General features: G+C 42.3%; 1 protein-coding gene across 2 annotated transcripts in view; it reads left to right on the top strand.

Moving 5' to 3' along the window:
• Window positions 1-22,615, top strand: part of LOC139182972 (sterile alpha motif domain-containing protein 1-like) — a 50,187-nt gene that overhangs the window by 13,677 nt on the left and 13,895 nt on the right. Inside the window, exon 3 of one of the 2 annotated variants that reach the window (XM_070788697.1) lies at window positions 1,484-22,615. This exon is cut by the window's right edge and continues 13,895 nt beyond it. The exons of the other annotated variant lie outside the window; for it this stretch is intronic. Within the exon in view, the coding sequence (XP_070644798.1) occupies window positions 1,484-1,556 (73 nt within the window). The 3' untranslated portion in view covers window positions 1,557-22,615. The remainder of the gene's footprint in view (window positions 1-1,483) is intronic. 2 annotated transcript variants of the gene reach the window in all.

Here is a 22,615-nt window from a genome sequence, read left to right as displayed (position 1 = left end):
AAGAAGATCAAACCAGCCAATCCTAAAGGAAAGATGCTGAAGCTGAAGCTCTACTACTTTGGCCACCTGATTCAATTGGAAAAAAACTCTGATACTGGGAAAGATTGAGGGCAGGAGGAGAATGGGACAACAGAGGATGAGATGGTTGGATGGCATCACCAACTCAATGGACATGAGTTTGAGCAGATTCTGGGAGTTAGTGAAGGACAGGGAAGCCTGGCGTGCTGCAGTCCATGGGATTGCAAAGAGTAGGACATGACTGAGAACTGAACAACACAAACATATGAGAAGCACAACTTATGATAAAAAGAAATGTAAATTAGAAGCACAGTGAAATATTTCTCATTAATAGATCGGGAAAAATTCAAAATCTTGACAACACTCTGTGGGTGTGGCAGTGAGGAAAAATACAAAAGAGAGAGACCCTCATACACAGCTGATAAGGATATAGAATGGTGCAGCCCCTCAAAGGAGTCATTAAGAATTATCAAACAAAACTACCTGTGTGTACCTTTTAACTCAGCTATCCCTTTTCTAGGGATTTACCCTGAATAGGCACCTCCACAGACATTACACAACATACACATAAGGTTAGCCACTCAGGCTTTATTTGTAGTAGTAAAACATTGGAAACAGTATAAACTATGATAAATATATACAATAAAGAAATGCAAATATAATAACCTATACTGGAAAAGGATCTGGAGAAATATACATACATGTGTATAAATATATATTAACTTTTACTGTACATCTGAAACATTGTAAATCAACTACTTCAATTTATAGAAATACGGGTAAAAACAAATGAGAAAGATTTCTGTAGACTGATAAAAAAGTGCTGTATAGGAAACATTGTTAAGTGCAAAAGAGCATATAGTATGTTACCTTTTGTGTAAGAAAAAAAAGGAAGTGTTTGCTTATTTTCCTGAAAAGAAACACAGGAGGGATAAACCATATATTAATTGTTAGTTATTTAGTATGATAAACCATATATAAATTATCTCCTGTATAAGCCTGCTAGGGCTGCCATAACATACCACAACCTGAGTGGCTTAAACAACAGAAACTTTCTCAAAGTTCTGAGGTTGGAAGCCCAGGACAAGGTGCCAGAAAAATTTGGTTTCTGGTCAGGCATCCTTTCCTGGCTCGCAGATGGCCTCCTTGCTGTGTCCTCACTTGGCCCTTTCCCCGTGCAAGTGCACAAGGAGGGAGAGAGCGCCCAGGTGTCTCTTCTCAAGGACACCAGTCTTCTCTGATCAGAGACTCACCCATATGATCTCATTTAACCTTAGTTTCCTCTGTAAAAGCCCAGTTTCCAAATACAGTCACATTAGGGATTCCTGCTTCACCATACACATTTTGGTGGTCGCTAAGTTGTGTCCGACTCTTGCGACCCCTTGGACAGTGGCCTGCCAGGCTCCTCTGTCCATGGGATTCTCTAGGCAAGAATAATGGAATCGGTTGCCATTTCCTTCTCCAGGGATCTTCCCAACCCAGGAATCAAAGCCAGGTCTCCTGCATTGCAGGCAGATTCTTTACCAACTGAGCTATGAGGGAAGCCCAATACACATTTTGGAGGAACGCAAATACGTAAGTTACCTCTGGGATTTGAGTGGAATGGATGGATATAGTAATGAGATTTCTCAGAGCGTATCATTATTTATAACGTTTTACATTTCTAGTCACATAAATGGTTTACATATTTTAAGTATATGAGTTCAAAAAACAATGAAGCAAATGAACCTAATTTTATCAAATTGATATGTAACCACATTGACAAAAGTTTCATTGAAGTCACTTTTGAACATAGTGTTCTCATGTACACCCTGGTAGATAGTCTAACAGCTACAAAGAAATTTTGAAAGTTACTTCGGCTTGTTATTGGTAGCATCAGTGGAATAGCAGTTCTGGAACTAGTTAATCTTTTTTGTAGAACAGAACAAACCAGTGACTATACTGGTGTCATTATGTGAGGTAGGAAGTTCACATGTGGAATGGGGGAAGGGGAAGAGGAACCCTGCAGTGGGATTTGGATTGAAGGTGTCCATGTGAACTGATTTTCCCCTGGACCTGTCCACTCGAAGGGTCTGCAAGCAAAGAAGTTCCAGTAGCAGGGACAACACAGCAAGAGCCAGGTGATACCTGCACACACTGTGGAATGGGTTACAGGAGAGGAATCCCTAGTTAGGGAGCTCCAGGTTTTTATAACAGGCTGCATGCAGACATGCCTGAATTGTGCCTTATGCATTATAGATATTACCTTATTATACTGGATAATAATAATGTTGTTCTGGTGGGATACATTACCTCTAGCCTCCAAGGCTACTCACTGTCAGCTTTAAAAATAAGATAGGTCATATGTCACCAGCAAAATGAGTTTATTTGGGAATAGCTAGAGGAGTTGCAATTCAGGAATGCAAGCTCTGGCAGACCATGGGCATCAGAGAACAAAAGAGGGGAACCTGCTTTTATAGAGAAATTGGGGGTTAGGATGGGCTGTTTAAATGAAAGTTCACCAGAGGAAAGTAAGAGTTCAGGGTGGCGCTAATTCCTCATTGACTGAGCTGCAGAGCTTTCCATTGGATGGGCTTGTTGCTGGGCGAGAAGAAAATTTTCCTTTCTCCTGCTGGGCTGTAGCAGAGAAGGCAATGGCACCCCATTCCAGTACTCTTGCCTGGAAAATCCCATGGACGGAGGAGCCTGGTAGGCTGCAGTCCATGGGGTCGCTAGGAGTCGGACACGACTGAGTGACTTCAGTTTCACTTTTCCCTTTCATGCATTGGAGAAGGAAATGGCAACCCACTCCAGTGTTCTTGCCTGGAGAATCCCAGGGACGGGGGAGCCTGGTGGGCTGCTGTCTATGGGGTCGCACAGAGTCGGACACAACTGAAGCGACTTAGCAGCAGCAGAAGCAGCTGGGCTGTAGAGGGACCTTCTTACTGGAGATGCAAACAGGTCTGTCCTATTTGGGGTACTTGACAAGGAGTGTTAGGGCATGAGAGTTCCCTCTAAAGAATTTCCTGACTTTAATTGTAGTTGAAGTTTCCTGTGTTAATTTTCACATCGTTATTCAAATACTTTGAAAAGATAATTCAAAACAAAAGGACAATTTGTGGCTCTCCGCTCACAAGTCATGAAGAAACATGAGATCATGGAGAACTATCTCCCAGTAGCCAGTTTGTGGGTCATTCTACAAAGCAACCGGTCATAGTTCATTAAAAATATTAATGTCTGGACTTCCCTGGTGGTCCAGAGGATAAAAATCTACCTGCCAGTGCAGGAGACGGGTTCAATCCCTGATCTGGGAAGATCCCACATGCTGCAGAGCAACTACGGCCATGTACCACATCTAGAGAAAGCCCACACAGCAACAAAAGACCCACTGCAGTCAATGAAATAAAAGCATTTTTAAAGTATTAATGTCCAAGCAAACCTTGTTAGTGGCCTGCCCACATTCCCTCAACGTTTCCACCTCAGTGTGCTGTCTTGGTGTCTCTCTTCCAGATTTTGCATTTCTTTGCCTGAGTGTTTTTTGCCTGAGCTTCTGCCTAAGGCTGATGGGGAATCAGCTCCTTTAGGAGCAGCTCGTGAACAATGACTGATAAAAGTTGGAACATAGATTACCCCAGGTCCCTTGCCTTCTGTGTGGGTGGCTCTGAGGCATAGGTTGTAACTGACTCCCTGAGTTCCCCAACAGTAGAAAGCAGTTTCCTTCCATCATAACTGGCTTGATGACATACCCTATTGTTTGGTCTCTTTCCCTGTCTCGCGTCCCTGTGACATTACTGGTGTTTCCTGAGTTTACCTCTCAAATAAGCTACTTCCAGTTGAATCCTTGTCTCAGGTCCATTCTGGTAGAACTCAAAATAAGACGTCCCTGTGGAAATGTCAAACATGCAGTCAGATATGAATCTGGAATTCAGAGAAGAGGTTCGCTCAATTTGTGAGTCGTCAGCAGAAAGATGGTAATTGTTCCAGTTATCTATTGCACCAAGAGAGATTACCCTAAAATTTCAAGGCTGAAAACAACCACTTTTTTTCTTTTTTTTTTGTAACTTACAATTTTGTGGATCAGAAATTCAAGCTTGTCAGCCAGGCAGTTCTTCTGTTCCACATGACATCATCTGAGGTCAGTCATTCCATGGTATTCAGCTGCCTCTGCAGGTAAAACTGAGCAGAGATAGGAAACCGAAGATATGAACGGGGATGAAGTCCAAGCTCTGAAACTTCCAATAGTAAGAGGCCAGCGAGCTGAGGAAGAGCCAGCAGCAGAGAGTGGGCACTGCCTGCATTGTATGCTGCTGATAAATCAACGCACATTAAAAACTGACATTGTGAATATCTGTTGGGACCCAGAGATATTGAATAATGTCCTCCCAACTGAGAAGGACCTTTGAGACCAAAACATGAAGGAGGAAACCCCATAAAGTGCAGTCAGGAAGTTTATGTTGGCAACTTACAGGCATGGTCCTGTGGACCAGCATCCAGGGGCATTCACAGCTGCACTCTATGTCACCAGAAGGGGTACCAGGGACTGGAAGGGGCCAGGCTAAAAATAGAACCTGCTACCAAGTGGGAAGCACGTCCACAGTGATGGGAACGCAGGGTTTTTCTTCCCCCAGGGGTATCTCGTGATCATTAACCACCTGCATCAGGACAAGGCATTCTTCCAGGTTCCATATCAGATGAAGGCAAGGGTAAATGTTGATAGGAAACTTAGAGGACTCGGATGCATTCCTGTGAGTGAACTGCAGCTCAGTCACGTGGAACAGGGAGGGGTAGGACTAGCGGCCCAAAATGGGGCTGACAAATGGAGTCAGTATGGTCCAGCCACATGGCATCACGTGGACCATGGCAAGAGCAGGTATTCAGGTGAGTCGAAAGTTTGATTAATTGGTTCAAGGGAGAATGGGATGGGTGGAAATAGAATTGTGTTAGCGGTTCTTCAGAGAATTTCTGTTATATACAAGAATGGGGAGATGGGAGGTCAGCATTGTGTTCCCACGTCCCTTTCTCTTCCAAGATTCCATCTGACGTCATCCACTTCTGCACTTCTGGTTTGGAACTTGTACATGGAGGCGTAGTGGCTGGTGTGATAGCTTGGGATCCCCCTTTATTACCCCTTTATTATTTGCATAATGAGAAGATAACTAAACTTTAGTAATAAGTATCTCCTATGGCACTTTTTAACTCCAAAGCTGCAGGGAGGAGGAGTATGAGTATGGTTTTTTTTAATCATTATTTCACCATGCACAGTATTACCTAACTTTACCCATTATATTTGAAGTTTTTATACTTGATAAATGTCCATATTTATGTGTAGGTAAAAAAGGATTTGCCATAGTGAGGTTTATAGTTTTATGTCAAATTAAGCAGGCACAAATAGTAGAAGGCATTAATAGCAGAGTCTCAGGGGCAACACAGTTCAGTTCAATTCAGTCACTCAGTCGCGTCCAACTCTTTGCAGCCCCATGGACTGCAGCAAGCCAGGCTTCCCTGTCCATCAAAAACTCCCCGAGCTTGCTCAAACTCATGTCCATTGAGTCGGTGATGCCATCCAGCCATCTCATTCTCTGTTGTCCCCTTCTCCTCCTGCCTTCAGTCTTTCCCAGCATCAGGGTCTTTTCCAGTGAGTCAGTTCTTCGCATCAGGTGGCCAAAGTATTAGAGCTTCAGCTTCAGCATCAGTCCATCCAATGAATATTCAGGACTGATTTCCTTTAGGATTGACTGGTTAGATCTCCTTGCAGTCCAAAAGTCTTCTCGAACACCACAGTTCAAAAGCATCAATTCTTTGGCACTCAGCTTTCTTAATGGTCCAACTCTCACATCCATACATGACTACTGGAAAAACCATAGCTTTGACTAGACAGCCCTTTATTAGCAAAGTAATGTCTCTGCTTTTTTAATATGCTATCTAGGTTTGTCATAGCTTTTCTTCCAAGGAGCAAGCATCTTTTAATTTCATGGCTGCAGTCACCATCTGCAGTGATTTTGGAGCCCAAGAAAATAAAGTCTGTCACTGTTTCCATTGTTTACCCATCTATTTGTCATGAAGTGACCAGATGCCATTATCTTAGTTATTTGAATGTTGAGTTTTAAGCTACTTTTATCACTCTCCTCTTTCACCTTCATCAAGAGGCTCTTTAGTTCCTCTTCACTTTCTACCATAAGGGTGGAGTCATCTGCATATCTGAGATTATTGATATTTCTCCCGGCAATCTTGATTCCAGCTTGTGCTTCACCCAGTCCAGCATTTTGCATGACATACTCTGCATAGAAGTTAAATAAGCAGGGTGACAATATACAGCCTTGATGTACTCCTTTCCCAATTTGGAACCAGTCCATTGTTCCATGTCCAGTTCTAACTGTTGCTTCTTGACCTGCATACAGGTTTCTCAGGAGGCAGGTAAGGTGGTCTGACATTCCCATCTCTATCAGAATTTTCCAGTTTGTTGTGATCCACACAAAGGCTTTAGCTTAGTCAATGAAGCAGAAGTAGATGTTTTTCTGGAATTCTCTTGCTTTTTCTGTGATCCAACGGATGTTGGCAGTATGATCTCTGTGGTTTGTCTGCATTTTCTAAATCCAGCTTGAACATCTGGAAGTTCTCAGGTCACATACTAATGAAGCCTAACTTGGAGAATTTTGAGCATTACTTTGCTAGTGTGTAAGATGAATGCTGGGCTCCATATTGTGTCTTAATCTATCCTTGCCCAGTTTCCTTATCGAAACTGCAGACAATAATAGTAAAGGTGTTATAAAGATTAGATAGGAAAAGATCAATGCATGTAAAGTGCTCAGACTAGTGCATGTGACTCTTTGTGACTCTATGGACTAATAAACTCTTCCTAAGTACATAGTGGAGCTTCCCGGGTGGTGCTCATGGTAAAGAATCCTCCTGCCAATGCAGGAGATGAGGCTTCAATCCCTGGGTCAGGAAGATCCTCCGGAGGACATGGCAACCCACTGCAGTATTCTTTCTTGGGAAATCCCATGGACAAAGGAGCCTGGTGGGCTACAGTCCATGAAGCTGCAAAGAGTCAGACACAACTGAGCAACTGAGCACACACATACACAAGTATATAGTAAGTCCTTGATAAAGTTAGCGAGTGTGTTATTACTGAGCAGCGAATCTACTGTCAGTAGAAGACATGACTTACAGTGGCTTAAATAAGAAGAGATTGTTCTGATGACCCAGCAGGCACCCTGGAGCTAGGTGGTACTAAAACCAGCTCATCTCTACAATGCCAGGGCTTTGCCCCACGTCAGTTCCCTTAAACTTTCCCTCGTGATTACACTCCCGGCAGTCACCACAATCTCAAACAAAGGCATTCAAAGGCAGAAAGCAGGAGGCAAGGAAACAATTTCTGCTCCGGTGCCTTTCTCTTACTAGGGAGGAAACCACCTCTCGGTGGTTGTGTTTGTGTTGTGTTGCGTTGTGTTTTTCAAGATTGCCTTAGTTTGAGAAAGCCCTCTGACTAAGAAATGGAAGTGCTGGCTGTTGGTCCTAAGTGCACTGATAAGGTCCATGCAAGGGGCAAGATGCTCAAGGCACCCACTTGCCGCTGAAAGGGCATCTGATGTTGGGCGTGTACACACTGGAATACTACTCAGCCACAAAGAGAAATGATGCCATTTGCAGCAACATGGATAGACCTAGAGATTATCATACTACGTGAAATAAGACAAAGACAAATATCATGTGATATAACTCACATGTGAAATCTACAGTATAACGGAAATGAACATATCTTCCAAACGGAAACAGCCTCACAGACAGAGAACAGACTTGTGGTTTCCAAAGGGGAAAGGGAGTGGGAAAGGATAAATTAGGAGCTTCAGATTAGCAGATACTGCTATATATAAAACAGATAAATGACAAGGTCCAACTGTATAGCACAGAGAACTATATTCAGTATCCTATAATGAACTATAATGTGGAAACATGTTTTAAATAAAGGGCACCTGAAATCTTACAGATTCAAGAACAAACTTCTAATTTCTATCACCAGATCTGCTCTTCCCCATCTCAGTAGCTGGCACTCCATCCTTCCAGTTACTCAGACCAAATGCTGGAGTCCTCCTTAACGCCTCTCTTACACATCACGTTCAACTAGTTAATTAATGCTGTCAGATCTGCCTTCAGATTCTATCCAGTCACTCCCATCACCCCTGTCATTACCATGCTGGCCCAACACACTATCATTCCTCACCTCCATTATTTTAGTCCTTTTCTGACCACTCTCTGCTTTCTCCCTACCCCCACTATCCTTTTAAAAGGTAAATCATAATTATGTCATCTTCTGGTTCAGAACTCTCCAATCTCACTCAGAGTAAAACCTGGTTTCTTCTCATGGCCTACAATTCCTCTAAGAGAGTCAGTCCTCCTGACTCTGACCTCACCTGCTCCTTATACCTTCTAGCTCATTCTGCCCAGCTGCACTGACTTCCTTGCTGTTCTTCAGTCTGGCTGAGCATGGTCCCACCTCAAGACCTGCTCCTCCTGACAAGCACACAAAGCTTGACCCCTTACCCCACTTCCTTCAGGCCCCCTTGTCCCCACTACTGCCACCTTCCCTGGCCTTCTCCTGTCCTCCCTGCCTCCCCACTGTTTTATTTTTCTCCATCTGACTCGCTGTGTATGTGTATTTATATACAAGGACGAAGTATGCTTCCTCGGAGAAGGCAATGGCACCCCACTCCAGTACTCTTGCCTGGAAAAATCCCATGGACGGAGGAGCCTGGTAGGCTGCAGTCCATGGGGTCGCTAAGGGTCGGACAGGACTGAGCGACTTCACTTTCACTTTTCACTTTCATGCATTGGAGAAGGAAATGGCAACCCACTCCAGTGTTCTTGCCTGGAGAATCCCAGGGACGGGGGAGCCTGGTGGGCTGCCGTCTATGGGGTCACACAGAGTCGGACATGACTGAAGCGAGTTAGCAGCAGCAGCAGCAGTGTGCTTCCTTACTTTTTTCCTGTCTCTCCCACAGAAATGTAAGTTCTGTGAGGGAAGGAACTTTCTTTTATTACCTGTTTTAACCCTAGTGCTCGAAACCTGGTAGGCACTTGGGGGAAAAAATTGCTAAATGAATGAGCAAACAATGCTTAACATTCGGGTTATTTAAGCTTTGTACAAAGGTTTATGCATATTTCCGTATTTTATGGTTGATAACTTTTGTGAATAATTCTCAAAATGAGAAGGTAAAGACATTTTTTGGCTTCTAGTAAAAGTTATCAAACTGCTTTTCAAAATATTTAAGCCAGTTAAGCAGAAGATGGGGGCTTCCTGGGTGGTACAGTGGCAAATGATCCGCCTGTCAATGCAAGAGATGTGGATTCGAGCCCTGGTCAGGGAGATCCCCTGCAGTAGGACATGGCAACGCACTCCAGTGTTCTTGCCTGGGAAACTCCATGGACAGAGGAGCCTGGCGGGCTACAGTCCATGGAATCACAGAGTTGGACACAACTGAGCCCAAGCAGAAGGAACCAGTTATGTGATGCTCCTGCTAGACATTCTTGGTTGAAACTTTTGCATGTGTTTTGTAGGAAAGACTAGCAAAATTGATTTTTTTTCCATATTTATCTGTAGCCATCAACAGTGCTGTTGTTTTTTCCCTTCAGTTTTATTGAGATGCAGTTGACATACAGCACTATGTAAGTTTAGAGTGTTCAGACTAATGATTTGACGTACATACATCATGAAATGATGATCACAGTAAGTCTAGTGAACTCCCATCACCATAAGCAGATACAAAAATTAAAGACAAAATTGTTTCCTTTTGATGAGAACATCAATAGTATATTTAAATGAATTAATATTACTTTAAAAAATTAAAATCTCACCCACTGGCTTTCTTGTATTCATCCACCTTTTTGGTTCTGACCTATCCTTGTTGTTGTTGTTCAGTCGCTCAGTCGTGTCCGACTCTTCACAACCCCATGGACTGCGGCACGCCAGGCTTCCCCGTCCTTCACCGTCTCCCGGAGCTTGCTCAAACTCATGTCCATTGAGTCAGTGGTGCCATGCAACCATCTCGTCCTCTGTTGTTCCCTTCTCCTCCTATCCTTAGTGATTTTAATTAAAGGTGAACTTATCAACCTACTTTAAACACTCCTTCCTGTTTTCCTGCACTAAGGGTCATATTGGCCTCACAAGTTCTGGATTCTAAGTCCTGTTTATTAGCATTTATCTTACTTATAGAATTCTCACACCAGAGGGAAAGGCAGTTCTTTCTGCCTCCATGACTATGCCCTTTTAAAAAATACCAGGCCCCTCCCCATGATATTTTCTTTATCCTGATAATATGAATATATGTATAGCTTATATATGACCTCTTGAGTATAGTTTATACAGTTGTATTTTTTCTGTTTTTGGCTGTGCTGGGTCTTAGTTGCAGAATCTTAAGCTGTGGCATGTAAACTCTTAGTTGCTGCACATGGGATCTAGTTCCCTGACCAGGGATGGAACCCAGGGCTCCTGCATTGGGAGCATGGAGTCTTATCCACTGGACCACCACAGAAGTCCCACAGCCCTGGGTTTTTTTGGCCACACCGTGAGAAAAATGTATGAATATATATTGGTCTCTGTCCCTGCCTCCTTGTATCTTGCTCAGTGGTAAGAGTGTCAGAGCATCTTTTGTTCTAATATTTGATCTTTGACCTTGGTTCCTGACACAGAGACTTAGGAATCCCTTGGCATTTCTTGTGTGATAGGAGTGTCTTTTGTTCTAGTGAGGTGACTGTGGTGGGCTTCTCAATAACTTCAGAATGGGGCGAGGGCAGTGCTGGGCACCAGAAAGACCAAACCATGATTAGAAGTTCACCCCTCATCACCTCTGAGAAGAGGAAAGGGGCTGAGAACGGAGCTAATGACTGATCATGCCTCTGAGATGAAGTCTCCACAAAAACCCCAGAACTGGGGTTTAGAGAGCTTCTGGTTGGTGAACATGTCCACATATTGGGAGGGAGGCATGCCCCAACTGAGGCATGCCTCAGGGACAGAGGCTGTCATGCTTGGGGCCCTCCCAAATCCGGGCCCTGTGTATCTTCTTATCCGGCTGTTCATTTGTGTCCTTTGTTACATAATACACGGGTAAACGCAGGTAACTGTCTCCCTGCATTCTGTGACCCGTTCTAGCAAATAATCAAGGAGGTGGGCAATAGGAACCTCTGATTTGTAGCCAACTCAAACAGCTTTTGTGGGTAACCTGGGGACCTATTTTTTATTTGCAAATGGCATTTGAAGTGAGGGGCAGTCTTGTGGGACTGAACCCTTAGTCCGTAGAGTCTGCCTAACTGCAGTTAGTGTCAGGATTGAATGGAATTGTAGTGTCAGCTGGCAGTGTAGAGAACTGCATGATCCATGGGAAACTCGCACACTTGATGCTGAAAGAGTGAGTGTGTCAGTATCATGACAGTAAAGGAGAAATACACAGGAGGAGAAGGGCAGGTTATCCCACGTACCTTCTCACTCATTTCATTTTCTTGTTTGCAAAGCCACTGTATCAGAGATGCCTTCCCCGAATCATCCCTTGATCTAAACAGCACCACCGTTCTCATTACTCTGGCTTCTGCCTCAGTCTTGGTCATGGCACCTCCTTCTACCAGCCAGACTTTATAACTGTTTGCTTGCTCATCTTTTCTCTGCCTTCTAGGATACAAGTTCCAGGGGAGCCCAGACTTTGTTCTTTGCTCCATCCTCAGCTCCTGGATTAGTGCGTCTCACATAGGAGTGGTTTAATAAATATTTATTTGATGAAAGATGAATAAATGAATGAATAATAAGTACTACCCATTTACTATACTACGGGAGCCCTTGACTGGTAAAATATTTGGAAGTGACATGTTACACAGCACTCTACACAAAACAGAAGAAACCCGCACATCTCGTGTCTGCATGCATGATGTCACTTCAGTCATGTCTGACTCTGTGAGACTATGGACCAGAGCCCTCCAGGCTCCTCTATCCGTGGGATTCTCCAGGCAAGAATACTCGAGTGGGTTGCCATGCCCTCCTTCAGGGGATCTTCCCGATCCAGAGACTGAAGCTGAGTCTCCTGTGTCTCCTGCACTAGCAGGCAGGTTGTTTACCACTGTGCCACCTAGGAAGGCCCACACATCTCACAGGGAAGCTTAAGACCATTTAAACTACATAAATGAGCACTTTTCTTTTAAACCTTTTTCTTCTATGCACAGCAAAGGAAACTGTCAACAAAATGAAAAGACAACCTGTGGAATGGGAGAAAGTATTGTAAGTGATGCAACTGACAAGGGGTTAATATCCAAAATATGCAAAGAGTTCATGCAATTCAACATCAAAAAACAAATGAGCCAATCAAAAAATAGGCAGAAGACCTAAATAGATACTTTCCCAAAGAAGACATACAGATGGCTAACAAGCATATGAACAGATACTCAACATTGCTCATTATTAGAGAAATGCCAACTCAACCACAGTGAGGACAAAATGACCATCTCAGAAAGTCTCTGGAGAGGGTGTGGAGGAAAGGTGTTGGTGGGAGTGTAAACTGGCGCAGCCACTATGGAGGACAGGATGGAAGTGCCTTATAAAACTAAACACAGAGCTACCATATGATCCAGCAGTCCCACTCCTGGGTATATCTGGGAAAAATGAAAACTCTAATTAAAGAAGATACATTCACCACAACATTCATGGCAGCACTATTTACAGTAGCCAAGAAATGAGATCAGCCTAAGTGTCCATCAACAGACAAATGGATAAAGAAGATGAAATATATATATGTACACAATTGAATATTACGTGCCATAAAAAGAATGAAATAATGCCATTTGCAGCAATGCAGATGGACCTCAAGAATATTACGCTTTGTGAAATAAACCAGAGAGACAAATACTGTATGACTTTACTTATATGTGGAATCCCAAAAATAATACCAGTTAATATGTATGCAAAAAAACAGACTCACAGATGCAGAAAACAAGCTGGTGGTTACCAGAGGTGGGTGGGAGGAAGAGACAAATTAGGGGTATGGGATTAGTGATGCAAACTACCACACATAAAATAGATAAGCAACAAAAAATTTATAGCACCAGGAATTATTTGTCTTGCTTCCCTGGTAGCTCAATGGTAAAGAATCTCCGTGCCAAGCAGGATTTTGATCCATGGATTGGGAAGATCCTCTAGAGGAGGAAATGGCAACCCACTCCAGTATTCTTGCCTTGGAAATCCCATGGAGAGAGGAGCCTGGCATCCACAGAGGAGTTACATCCATGAGGTCGCAAAGAGTCAGATACAACTTAGCAACTAAACAACCACCAAGAAAGGTATAATGGAATACAATCTGCAAAAAAAAAAAAGCAAACCATGCTGTACACCTGAACCTAATCCAACATGGTAAATCAATTATACTTCAGTGAAAATTAAAGTTGTTCTATTTTTGTTCCAGTCCCTCATTCATGCTCCTTACATCTAGTCTGGCTTCTGACGTCTCTTCCCTCAGCTTCCAGATGACCACCTCCTCTCTATGTCTCTGTGCTCCTGTATCCCGCCCTGGTGTCTCTATTTCCTCCTCTTACAAGGACACCAGACAGATTGAATCAAGACCCACCCTAACACCCTCATTGTGCCCTCTTAGCGCAGTAGGCAGCGCGTCAGTCTCTGAAGGTCCTGAGTTCGTGCCTCAGAGAGGGCAGATCATACCTTTGGACTTCCCTGGTGGCTCAGACGGTAAAGCGTCTGCCTACAATGTGGGAAACCCAGGTTCGATTCCTGGGTTGGGAGGATCCCCTGGAGAAGGAAATGGCAACCCATTCCAGTACTCTTGCCTGGAAATCCCATGGATGGAGGATCCTGGTAGGCTACAGTCCATGGGGTCACAAAGAGTCGGACATGACTGAGCGACTTAACTTTCAACTTTCACCTCTTTACAGGCCTTATCTCTAGTTACAGTCACAATCTGAGGTACTGGGGCACAAGCTTCAATGGGAATTTTGGCACAACACAAATCAGTTCACAAGTAGCTTCTAGGCTTCCCTTCTTACCTCACTGGCCATTCTCTTTGAGCTTTCTTTGTTCCTTCTCTTTTGTCTTGCCTCTAATGTTGCAGTGCTCAGGATTCAGTCTTTGGGATCCCTTCTCCTTGTTATCTACACTTTATTCTTACATTATCTCATCTACTCCCATGGCTCTAAATATTATTGTGTTGGCCAAAATGCTCCTTTCCCTTTTCCTGTAAGATGGCTCTAGTAGCCCTTAGGTGTCTTCAACTTCATTTGAAACAATTTTGTTAGATTGTATTGTGACAGCTATCAGATCAGCATGCATTTAAAAAAAAATCAAAATGGATGAATTTTTGTGTAGCTATTTTAATATTGAAAATGGAAGAGAAAAAGCAACATTTTTGACATATTATGCTTTATTGTTTCAAGAAAGGTAAAAACACAATTGAAATGCAAAAAAAGATTTGTGTAATGTATAAAGATTGAACCTGTCAAACCTGATTTGTGAAGTTTCATGCTTGAGCTTTCTCGCTGGATGGTGCTCTACGGTGGGATAGACCAGTTGAAATTTATAATGTCAAATTGAAAAACTAATTGAGAAAGTCAACGTTATATCATGCAGGAGATAGCTGATATACTCTAAATATCCAAATCAAGCACTGAAAATCATTTGTACCAGCTTGGTTATGTTCATCGTTTTCATGTTTGGGTTCAATGTAAGTTAAGTGAAAAAAATCTTCTTGACTGTAATTCCACATATGATTTTCTACTTAAACTAATGAAAATGTTCCATTTTTAAAACAAATTTTGACGAACAATGAAAAGTGGATACTGTGCAGTAAGGTGGAATGGAAGAGATCATAAGGCAAGTAAAATGAACCACCAACAACCACATCAAAGGCTAGTCTTCATCTTAAGAAAGTGATGTTGTATATATGGTGGGATCAGAAGGGAGTCCTTTGTTATGAGCTCCTTCTGGAAAACCAAACTATTAATTCCAACAAGTATGGCTCCCAGTTAGACCAACTGAAAGCAGCACTTGATGAAAACCATAAAGAATTAGTCAACAGAAAATTCATTGTCTTCCATCAGGATAAGGCAAGGCTGCATGTTTCTTTGATGACCAGGCAAAACTGTTACAACTTGGCTGGGAAGTTCTGATTGATCCACCGTTTTCACCAGACACTGCACCCTTGGATTCCCATTTGCTCTTGTCTTTACAAAGTTCTTCTAATGGAAAAGAGTTCAATCCCCTGGAAGACTGTAAAAGTCACCTGTAACAGTTCTTTGCTCAAAAAGATAAAAAGTTTTGGGAAAATGGAATTATGAAGTTGCCTGAAAAATGGCAGAAAGTAGTGGAACAAAATGGTGAATATGTTGTTCAATAAAGTTCTTGGTGAGAATGAAAATGTGTCTTTTATTTTACCAAAAAACCGAAAGAACTTTTTGGCCAGTCCAACGCCTACATACCAGTGACACCTGTGTGTACATTTCTAGCTCTGACCTCTCTCCTGACTTCTACTCTGATGCTCTCTAGCCTTGCCAGTTACCTCACCTCTCTGAAATGCACTTTTCTTACTATGAATAGCAGTAACAGTGCCTAGTTCTTAGAGTATTTTGAAAATTTAGCACAACAGTGCATATTAAACACAGCATACTGTTAACAATTAACATCAACTTTATTTTTATGTCTTTGGAATTTCTCCATGAAGATGTTAAACCATATGCCTAAATGCTTCTTTCTCCAGTGAGTGGAGTGGCAGTGCCTTGGTAAGCAGTGGAGCTGCAGTCATACAATAGACAAGGACAGGAAATGAAAGAACTCCCTGTCCCCCAGGGATCATGGCTGCATTCAGAGGGGCAGAATGTTATTACTGGATTGGGAACCTGGCTGAGTCACGCACACTAATACAGTGATGCTTGAGAAAGCTGCCTCCCAGCCTCCAGCAGCCAGACTCCACCCAGTCACTGAAGCACTGCCCTCTCTATTTCACGTAAAACAGAAGGAACTGTGAATCATCATGTCGGCTCCATACCACCCACATGCTTCCAACTGCAGCCTGCATTAAATGTGAAGTCCATAATAGGCCAGCCACCAGCCAACCACGTCATGTCCTGGCCCCAGTCTGCTATGGCAGACGACATCAAAAAAAAAAAAAAACCAACTATGCAAGAGGTGGAACACTTCCCAGCTAATGTTATGAGACAAACTTTAACCTGATGTCAAAACTAGACAAATATAAGAAAACTTCAGACCAGTATCTCCCATGTATATACTACAGAGGTCTCTAGAAAACTGTAGCAAAACAAGTCTAGCAAAATAAAAACCTTTATGACCAAGTGAGTTATTTCCCCAAGGACACAAAATTGATATAACATTGGATTAGAACAGGACAGAAAGCCCAGAAAGAAACCCACAAACCTGTGGTCAGTCAGTCCGTGACAAAGGAGGCAAGACGACACAATGGTGGAAAGACAGTCTCTTCAACAAGTGGTGCTGGGAAAACAGGACAGCTACACGTGAAAAAATAAAATTAGATTATTCTTTAACACCATACACAAAAGTAAGCTCAAAATGGTTTAAACACCTAAATGTGAAACTGGACACTATGAAACTCCCAGAGGAAAACAGGCAGATCACTCTTTGACATGAATTGCAGCAATATCTTTTTCAGTCCATCTCCCAGAATAATGGAAATAAAAACAAAAACAAATGGGACCTACTTAAACTCAAAAGCTTTTGCACAGCAAAGGAAAGAATCAGTTCAGTCTCTCAGTCATCTCCGACTCTTTGCGACCCCATGGACTGCAGCACACCAGGCTTCCCTGTCCATCACCAACTCCTGGGGCCTACTCAAACTCCTGTCCATCGCATTGGTGATACCATCCAACCATCTCATCCTCTGTTGTCCCCTTCTCCTCCTGCCTTCAACCTTTTCGAGCATCAGGGTCTTTTCAAATGAGTCGATTCTTCACATCAGGTGGCCAAAGTACTGGAGCTTCAGCATCAGTCCTTCCAATGAATATTCACAACTGACTTCCTTCAAGATGGACTGGTTGGATCTCCTTGCAGTCCCAGGGACTCTCAAGAGTCTTCTCCAACACCACAGTTCAAAAGCATCAATTCTTCAGCGCTCAGCTTTCTTTATAGTCCAACTCTCACATCCATACCTGACTACTGGAAAAACCATAGCTTTGACTAGATGGACCTTTGTTGGTAAAGTAATGTCTCAGCTTTTTAATATGCTGTCTAGGTTAGTCATAGCTTTTCTTCCAAGCATCTTTTAATTTCATGGCTGCAGTCACCATCTGCAGTGATTTTGGAGCCCCAAAAAATAAAGTCTGCCACTGTTTCCATTGTTTCCCCATCTTTTTGCCATGAAGTGATGGGACCAGATGCCATGATCTTAGTTTTCTGAATGTTGAGTTTTAAGCCAACTTTTCCACTCTCCTCTTGTACTTTCATCAAGAGGCTCTTTAGTTCTTCACTTTCTGCCATAAGGGTGGTAGAATATCTGAGGTTATTGATATTTCTCCTGGCAATCTTGATTCCAACTTGTGCTTCATCCAGCCTGGCATTTTGCATGATGTACTCTGCATGTAAGTTAAATAAGCAGGGTGACAATACGCAGCCTTGATGTACTCCTTTCCCAGTATGGAACCAGTCTGTTCTTCCATGTCCAGTTCTAACTTTTGCTTCTTGACCTGCATACACATTTCTCAGGAAGCAGGTCAGGTGGTCCAGTATTCCCATCTTTTTGAGAATTTTCCACAGTTTGTTCTGATCCACACAGTCAAAGGCTTCGGCATAGTCAATGAAGCAGAAGTAGATGTTTTTCTGGAACTCTCTTGCTTTTTTGATGATCCAGCAGATGTTGGCAATTTGATCTCTGGTTCCTCTGCCTTTTCTAAATACAGCTTGACCATCTGGAAGTTCACGGTTCACGTACTGTTGAAGCCTGGCTTGGAGATTTTTGAACATTACTTTGTTAGTGTGTGAGATGGGTGCAATTGTGCGGTAGTTTGAACATTCTTTGGCATTGCCTTTCTTTGGGATTGGAATGAAAACTGACCTTTTCCAGTCCTGTGGCCACTGCTGAGTTTTCCAAATTTGCTGGCCTATTGAGTGCAGCACTTTCACAGCATCATCTTTTAAGATTTGAAATAGCTCAACTGGAATTCCATCACCTCCACTAGCTTTGTTCGTGGTGATGCTTCCTAAGGCCCACTTGACTTTTCATTCCAGGATATCTAGCCATAGGTGAGTGATCACACCATCATGGTTATCTGGGTCATGAAGATCTTTTTTGTATAGTTCTTCTGTATATTCTTGCCACCTCTTCTTAATATCTTATGCTTCTGTTAGGTCCATACCATTTCTGTCATTTATTGTGCTCATCTTTTCATGAAATGTTCCCTTGGTATCTCTAATTTTCTTGAAGAGATCTCTAGTCTTTCTCATTCTATTGTTTTCCTCTATTTCTTTGCATTGATCACTGAGGAAGGCTTTCTTATCTCTCCTTGCTATTCTTTGGAACTCTGCATTCAAATGGGTATATCTTTCCTTTTCTCCTTTACCTTTGGCTTCTCTTCTTTTCTCAGATATTTGTAAGGCCTCCTCAGTCAACCATTTTGCCTTTTTGCATTTCTTTTTCTTGGGGATGGTCTTGATCACTGCCTCCTGTACAATGTCACAAAACTCCATCCATAGTTCTTCAGTCACTCTGTCTATCAGATCTAATCCCTTGAATCTATTTGTCACTTCCACTATATAATCATAAGGGATTTGATTTATGTCATACCTGAATGGTCTAGTGGTTTTCCCTACTTTCTTCAATTTAAATCTGAATTTGGCAATAGGGAGCTCATGATCTGAGCCACAGTCAGCTCCTGGTCTTGTTTTTGTTGACTGCATAGAGCGTCTCCATCTTTGGCTGCAAATAATATAATCAGTCTGAATTCAGTATTGACCATCTGGTGATCCCGCAAAGAGCAATATTGCATAGGAACCTGGAATGTTAGGTCCATGAATCAAGGCAAATTGGAAATGGTCAAACAGGAGATGGCAAGTGTGAATGTCGACATTTTAGGAATCAGCGAACTAAAATGGTCTGGAATGGGTGAATTTAACTCAGATGACCATTATAGCTACTACTGTTGCCAAGAATCCCTTACAAGAAATGGAGTAGCCATCATAGTCAACAGAAGAGTCCAAAATGCAGTACTTGGATGCAGTCTCAAAAATGACAGAATGATCTCTGTTCGTTTCCAAGGCAAACCGTTTAGTATTATGGTAATCCAAGTCTATGCCCTGACCAGTAATGCTGAAGAAGCTGAAGTTGAACCGTTCTATGAAGAACTACAAGACCTTCTAGAAATAACACCCAAAAAAAGATGTCCTCTTCATTATAGGGGACTAGAATGCAAAATTAGGAAGTTAAGAGCTACCTGGAGTAACAGGCAAATTTGGCTTTGAAGTATAAAATGAAGCAGGTCAAAGGCTAACAGATTTTTGCCAAGACAACACTGGTCATAGCAAACACCCTCTTCCAACAAAAGAAAGAATAAACAAAATGAAAAACATCCCACATTCAGGAGAAAATACTTGCAAATGCTGTGACCAACAAGGGATGGCTCCAAAATTTACAAACAGTTCATGAGGCTTAATATCATCAAAACTAACAACTAATTAAAAAATGGCCAGAAGACCTAAATAGGTATTTCTCCAAAGAAGACATACAGATGGTCAAGAGGCACATGAAAAGATGTTCAGCATCTCTAGTTATTAGAGAAATGCAAATCAAAACTACAATGAGGTATCACCTCACACCAGTCAAAATGTCCATCAACAAGAAATCCATAAACAATAGGGATGGTCCAGTGGCTAAAACCCAGAACTCCCAATGTAGGGCACCTGGGTTCAATCCCTGGTCGGGTAACTAGATCCCACATGCCATAAAGAAGGTCAGAGATTATGAGAGCTGCTACTAAGACCCAGTGCAGCCAAATAAATAGTTTAAAAAAAAAATAAAAGAAATTCACAGAAAATAAATCCTGGAGAAGAGAGCAGGGAACTCTCCTATACTGTTGGTGGGAATGTAAAATGGTACAGCCACTGTGGAGAAAAATGTGGAACTGTTCTCCTGAAAAAACTAAAAATAGAACTACCATATGACCCTGCAACCCTACTCCTGGACATAAATCCAGAAAAAAATGGTTCAAAAGGATACATGCACCCCAGTGTTCATCATAGCACTGTTTACAATAGTCAAGACATGGAAGCAACCTAAAGTCCATCTTAAGAAAATGATGTTGTATATAATATGGTTGGATTGGACAGAGGAGTGGGTAAATATGTGGTGCATATATACAATGGATTATTACTCAGCTATTAGAAAGAACAAAGTAATGCCATTTGCAGCAACATGGGTGGATCTAGAGATTGTCATACTGAGTGAAGTAAGACAGAGAAAGAGATACAGTGTATGATATCCCTTACATGTGGAATCTAAAAAGAAATAATACAGATGAACTTATTTACGAAACAGAAACAGACTCACAGAGAACAAACTTATGGTTTCCGGCAGGAAGGATGGGAGAAAGGATAGTTATGGAGTTTGGGATCGACTTGTACACACTGCTATATTTAAATTGGATAAACAACAAGAACCTACTGTACAGCACAGGGAACTCAGGTCAATGCTATTGGCAGCCTAGATGGGAGGGGAGTTTGGGGGAGAATCAGTTCAGTTCAGTTCAGTCATGTCCGACTCTGTAACCCCATGGACTGCAGCATGCCAGGCCTCCCTGTCCATCACCAACTCCCGGAGTTTATTCAAACGCATGTCCATTGGGTCAGTGATGCCATTCAACCATCTCATCCTCCGTCATCCCCTTCTCCTTGCACCTTCAATCTTTCCCAGCATCAGGGTCTTTTCCAGTGAGTCAGTTCTTCACATCAGGTGGCCAAAGTATTGGAGTTTCAGCTTCAACATCAGTCCTTCCAATGAATATTCAGGACTGATCTCCTTCGGAATGGACTGGTTTGATCTTCTTGCAGTCCAAGGGACTCTCAAGAGTCTTCTCCAACACCACAGTTCAAAAGCATCAATTCTTCAGCGCTCAGCTTTCTTTATAGTCCAACTCTCACATCCATACCTGACTACTGGAAAAACCATAGCTTTGACTAGATGGACCTTTGTTGGTAAAGTAATGTCTCTACTTTTTAATATGCTGTCTAGGTTGGACATTGCTTTTCTTCCAGGGAGTAAGCATCTTTTAATTTCATGGCTGCAATCACCGTCTGCAGTGATTTTGGAGCCTGCAAAAATAAAGTCTGTCACTGTTTCCCTGTTTCCCCATCTATTTGCCATGAAGTGATGGGACCAGATGCCATTATCTTAGTTTTCTGAATGTTGAGTTTTAAGCCATCTTTTTCACTCTTCTCTTTCACTTTCATCAAGAGGCTCTTTAGTTCTTCTTCGCTTTCTGCCATAAGTGTGGTGTCATCTGCATATCTGAGGTTATTGATATTTCTCCCGGCAATCTTGATTCCAGCTTGTGCTTCCTCCAGCCCTGCATTTCTCATGATGTACTCTGCATGGTGGAGAGTTCTGACAAAATGTGGTCCACTGGAGAAGGGAATGGCAAACCACTTCAGTATTCTTGCCTTAAGAACCCCATGGGGGAGAATGACATGTATATTTATGTCTGAGTCCCTTTGATGTTCACCTGAAACTTTCTCAACATTGTTGATCTACTATACCCCAATATAGAATTTAAAATTTTTTAAAAAACACAAAAAATACAAGTACTTTATTGCTAAAAAATGCTAACCATCATCTAAGCCTTCAGCAGATTGTAAACTTTTTGCTGGTGAAATGTCTTGCCTCTATGTCGGTGGCTACTAACTGATTAAGATGGTGGTTGCTGAAGGCTAGGTGGCTGTGGCAAGTTCTTAAAATAAGACAAAAGTGATATTTGCCACATTGATTGACTCTTCCATTTGTGAACAATTTCTATGTAGCAGCAATGCTGTTGGTTTGCATTTTACCTACAGTAAGATTTCTTTCAAAATTGGAGCCAGTTCCCTCAAATCTTGCTGTTGCTTTGTCAACCAAATTTATGTCATTTTCTAAATCCTTTGTTATCATTTCAACAGACTTCACAGCCTCTTTACCAGGAGTAGATTCCATCTCAATAAATCACTGTTTTTGTTCATCCACAAGAAGCAACTCTTCATTCCTTAAAGTTTTATTGTGAGACTGCGACAATTCAGTCCTATCTTCAGGTTCCACTTCTAGTTCTCCTGCTATTGCCACCAGGTCTGCAGTGACTTCCTCCACTAGTCTTGAACCCCTCAAAGTCATCCATGAGGGCTGGAATCAGCTCTTTCAAATTCTTGTTCATGTTGATATTTTGACCTTTTCCCGTGAATCACAAATGTTCTTGATGGCATCTAGAATGGTGAACCCTTTCCAGAAGGTTTTTCGTTTATTTTGCCCACATCCATCAGAGGAATAACTATTGGGTCTTAGCCACCAGCTGGTCCATGCTCCCAAGACAGGGGGCCTAGGGTTCAATCCCTGGTTGGGGAACTAGATCTCACATGCCACAACAGAGATCAGAG

This window comes from Bos indicus, chromosome 5, assembly GCF_029378745.1.
Source record: "Bos indicus isolate NIAB-ARS_2022 breed Sahiwal x Tharparkar chromosome 5, NIAB-ARS_B.indTharparkar_mat_pri_1.0, whole genome shotgun sequence".
NCBI classification, from domain to species: domain Eukaryota; kingdom Metazoa; phylum Chordata; class Mammalia; order Artiodactyla; family Bovidae; genus Bos; species Bos indicus.
This window is presented reverse-complemented; position numbering and strand designations above follow the sequence as displayed.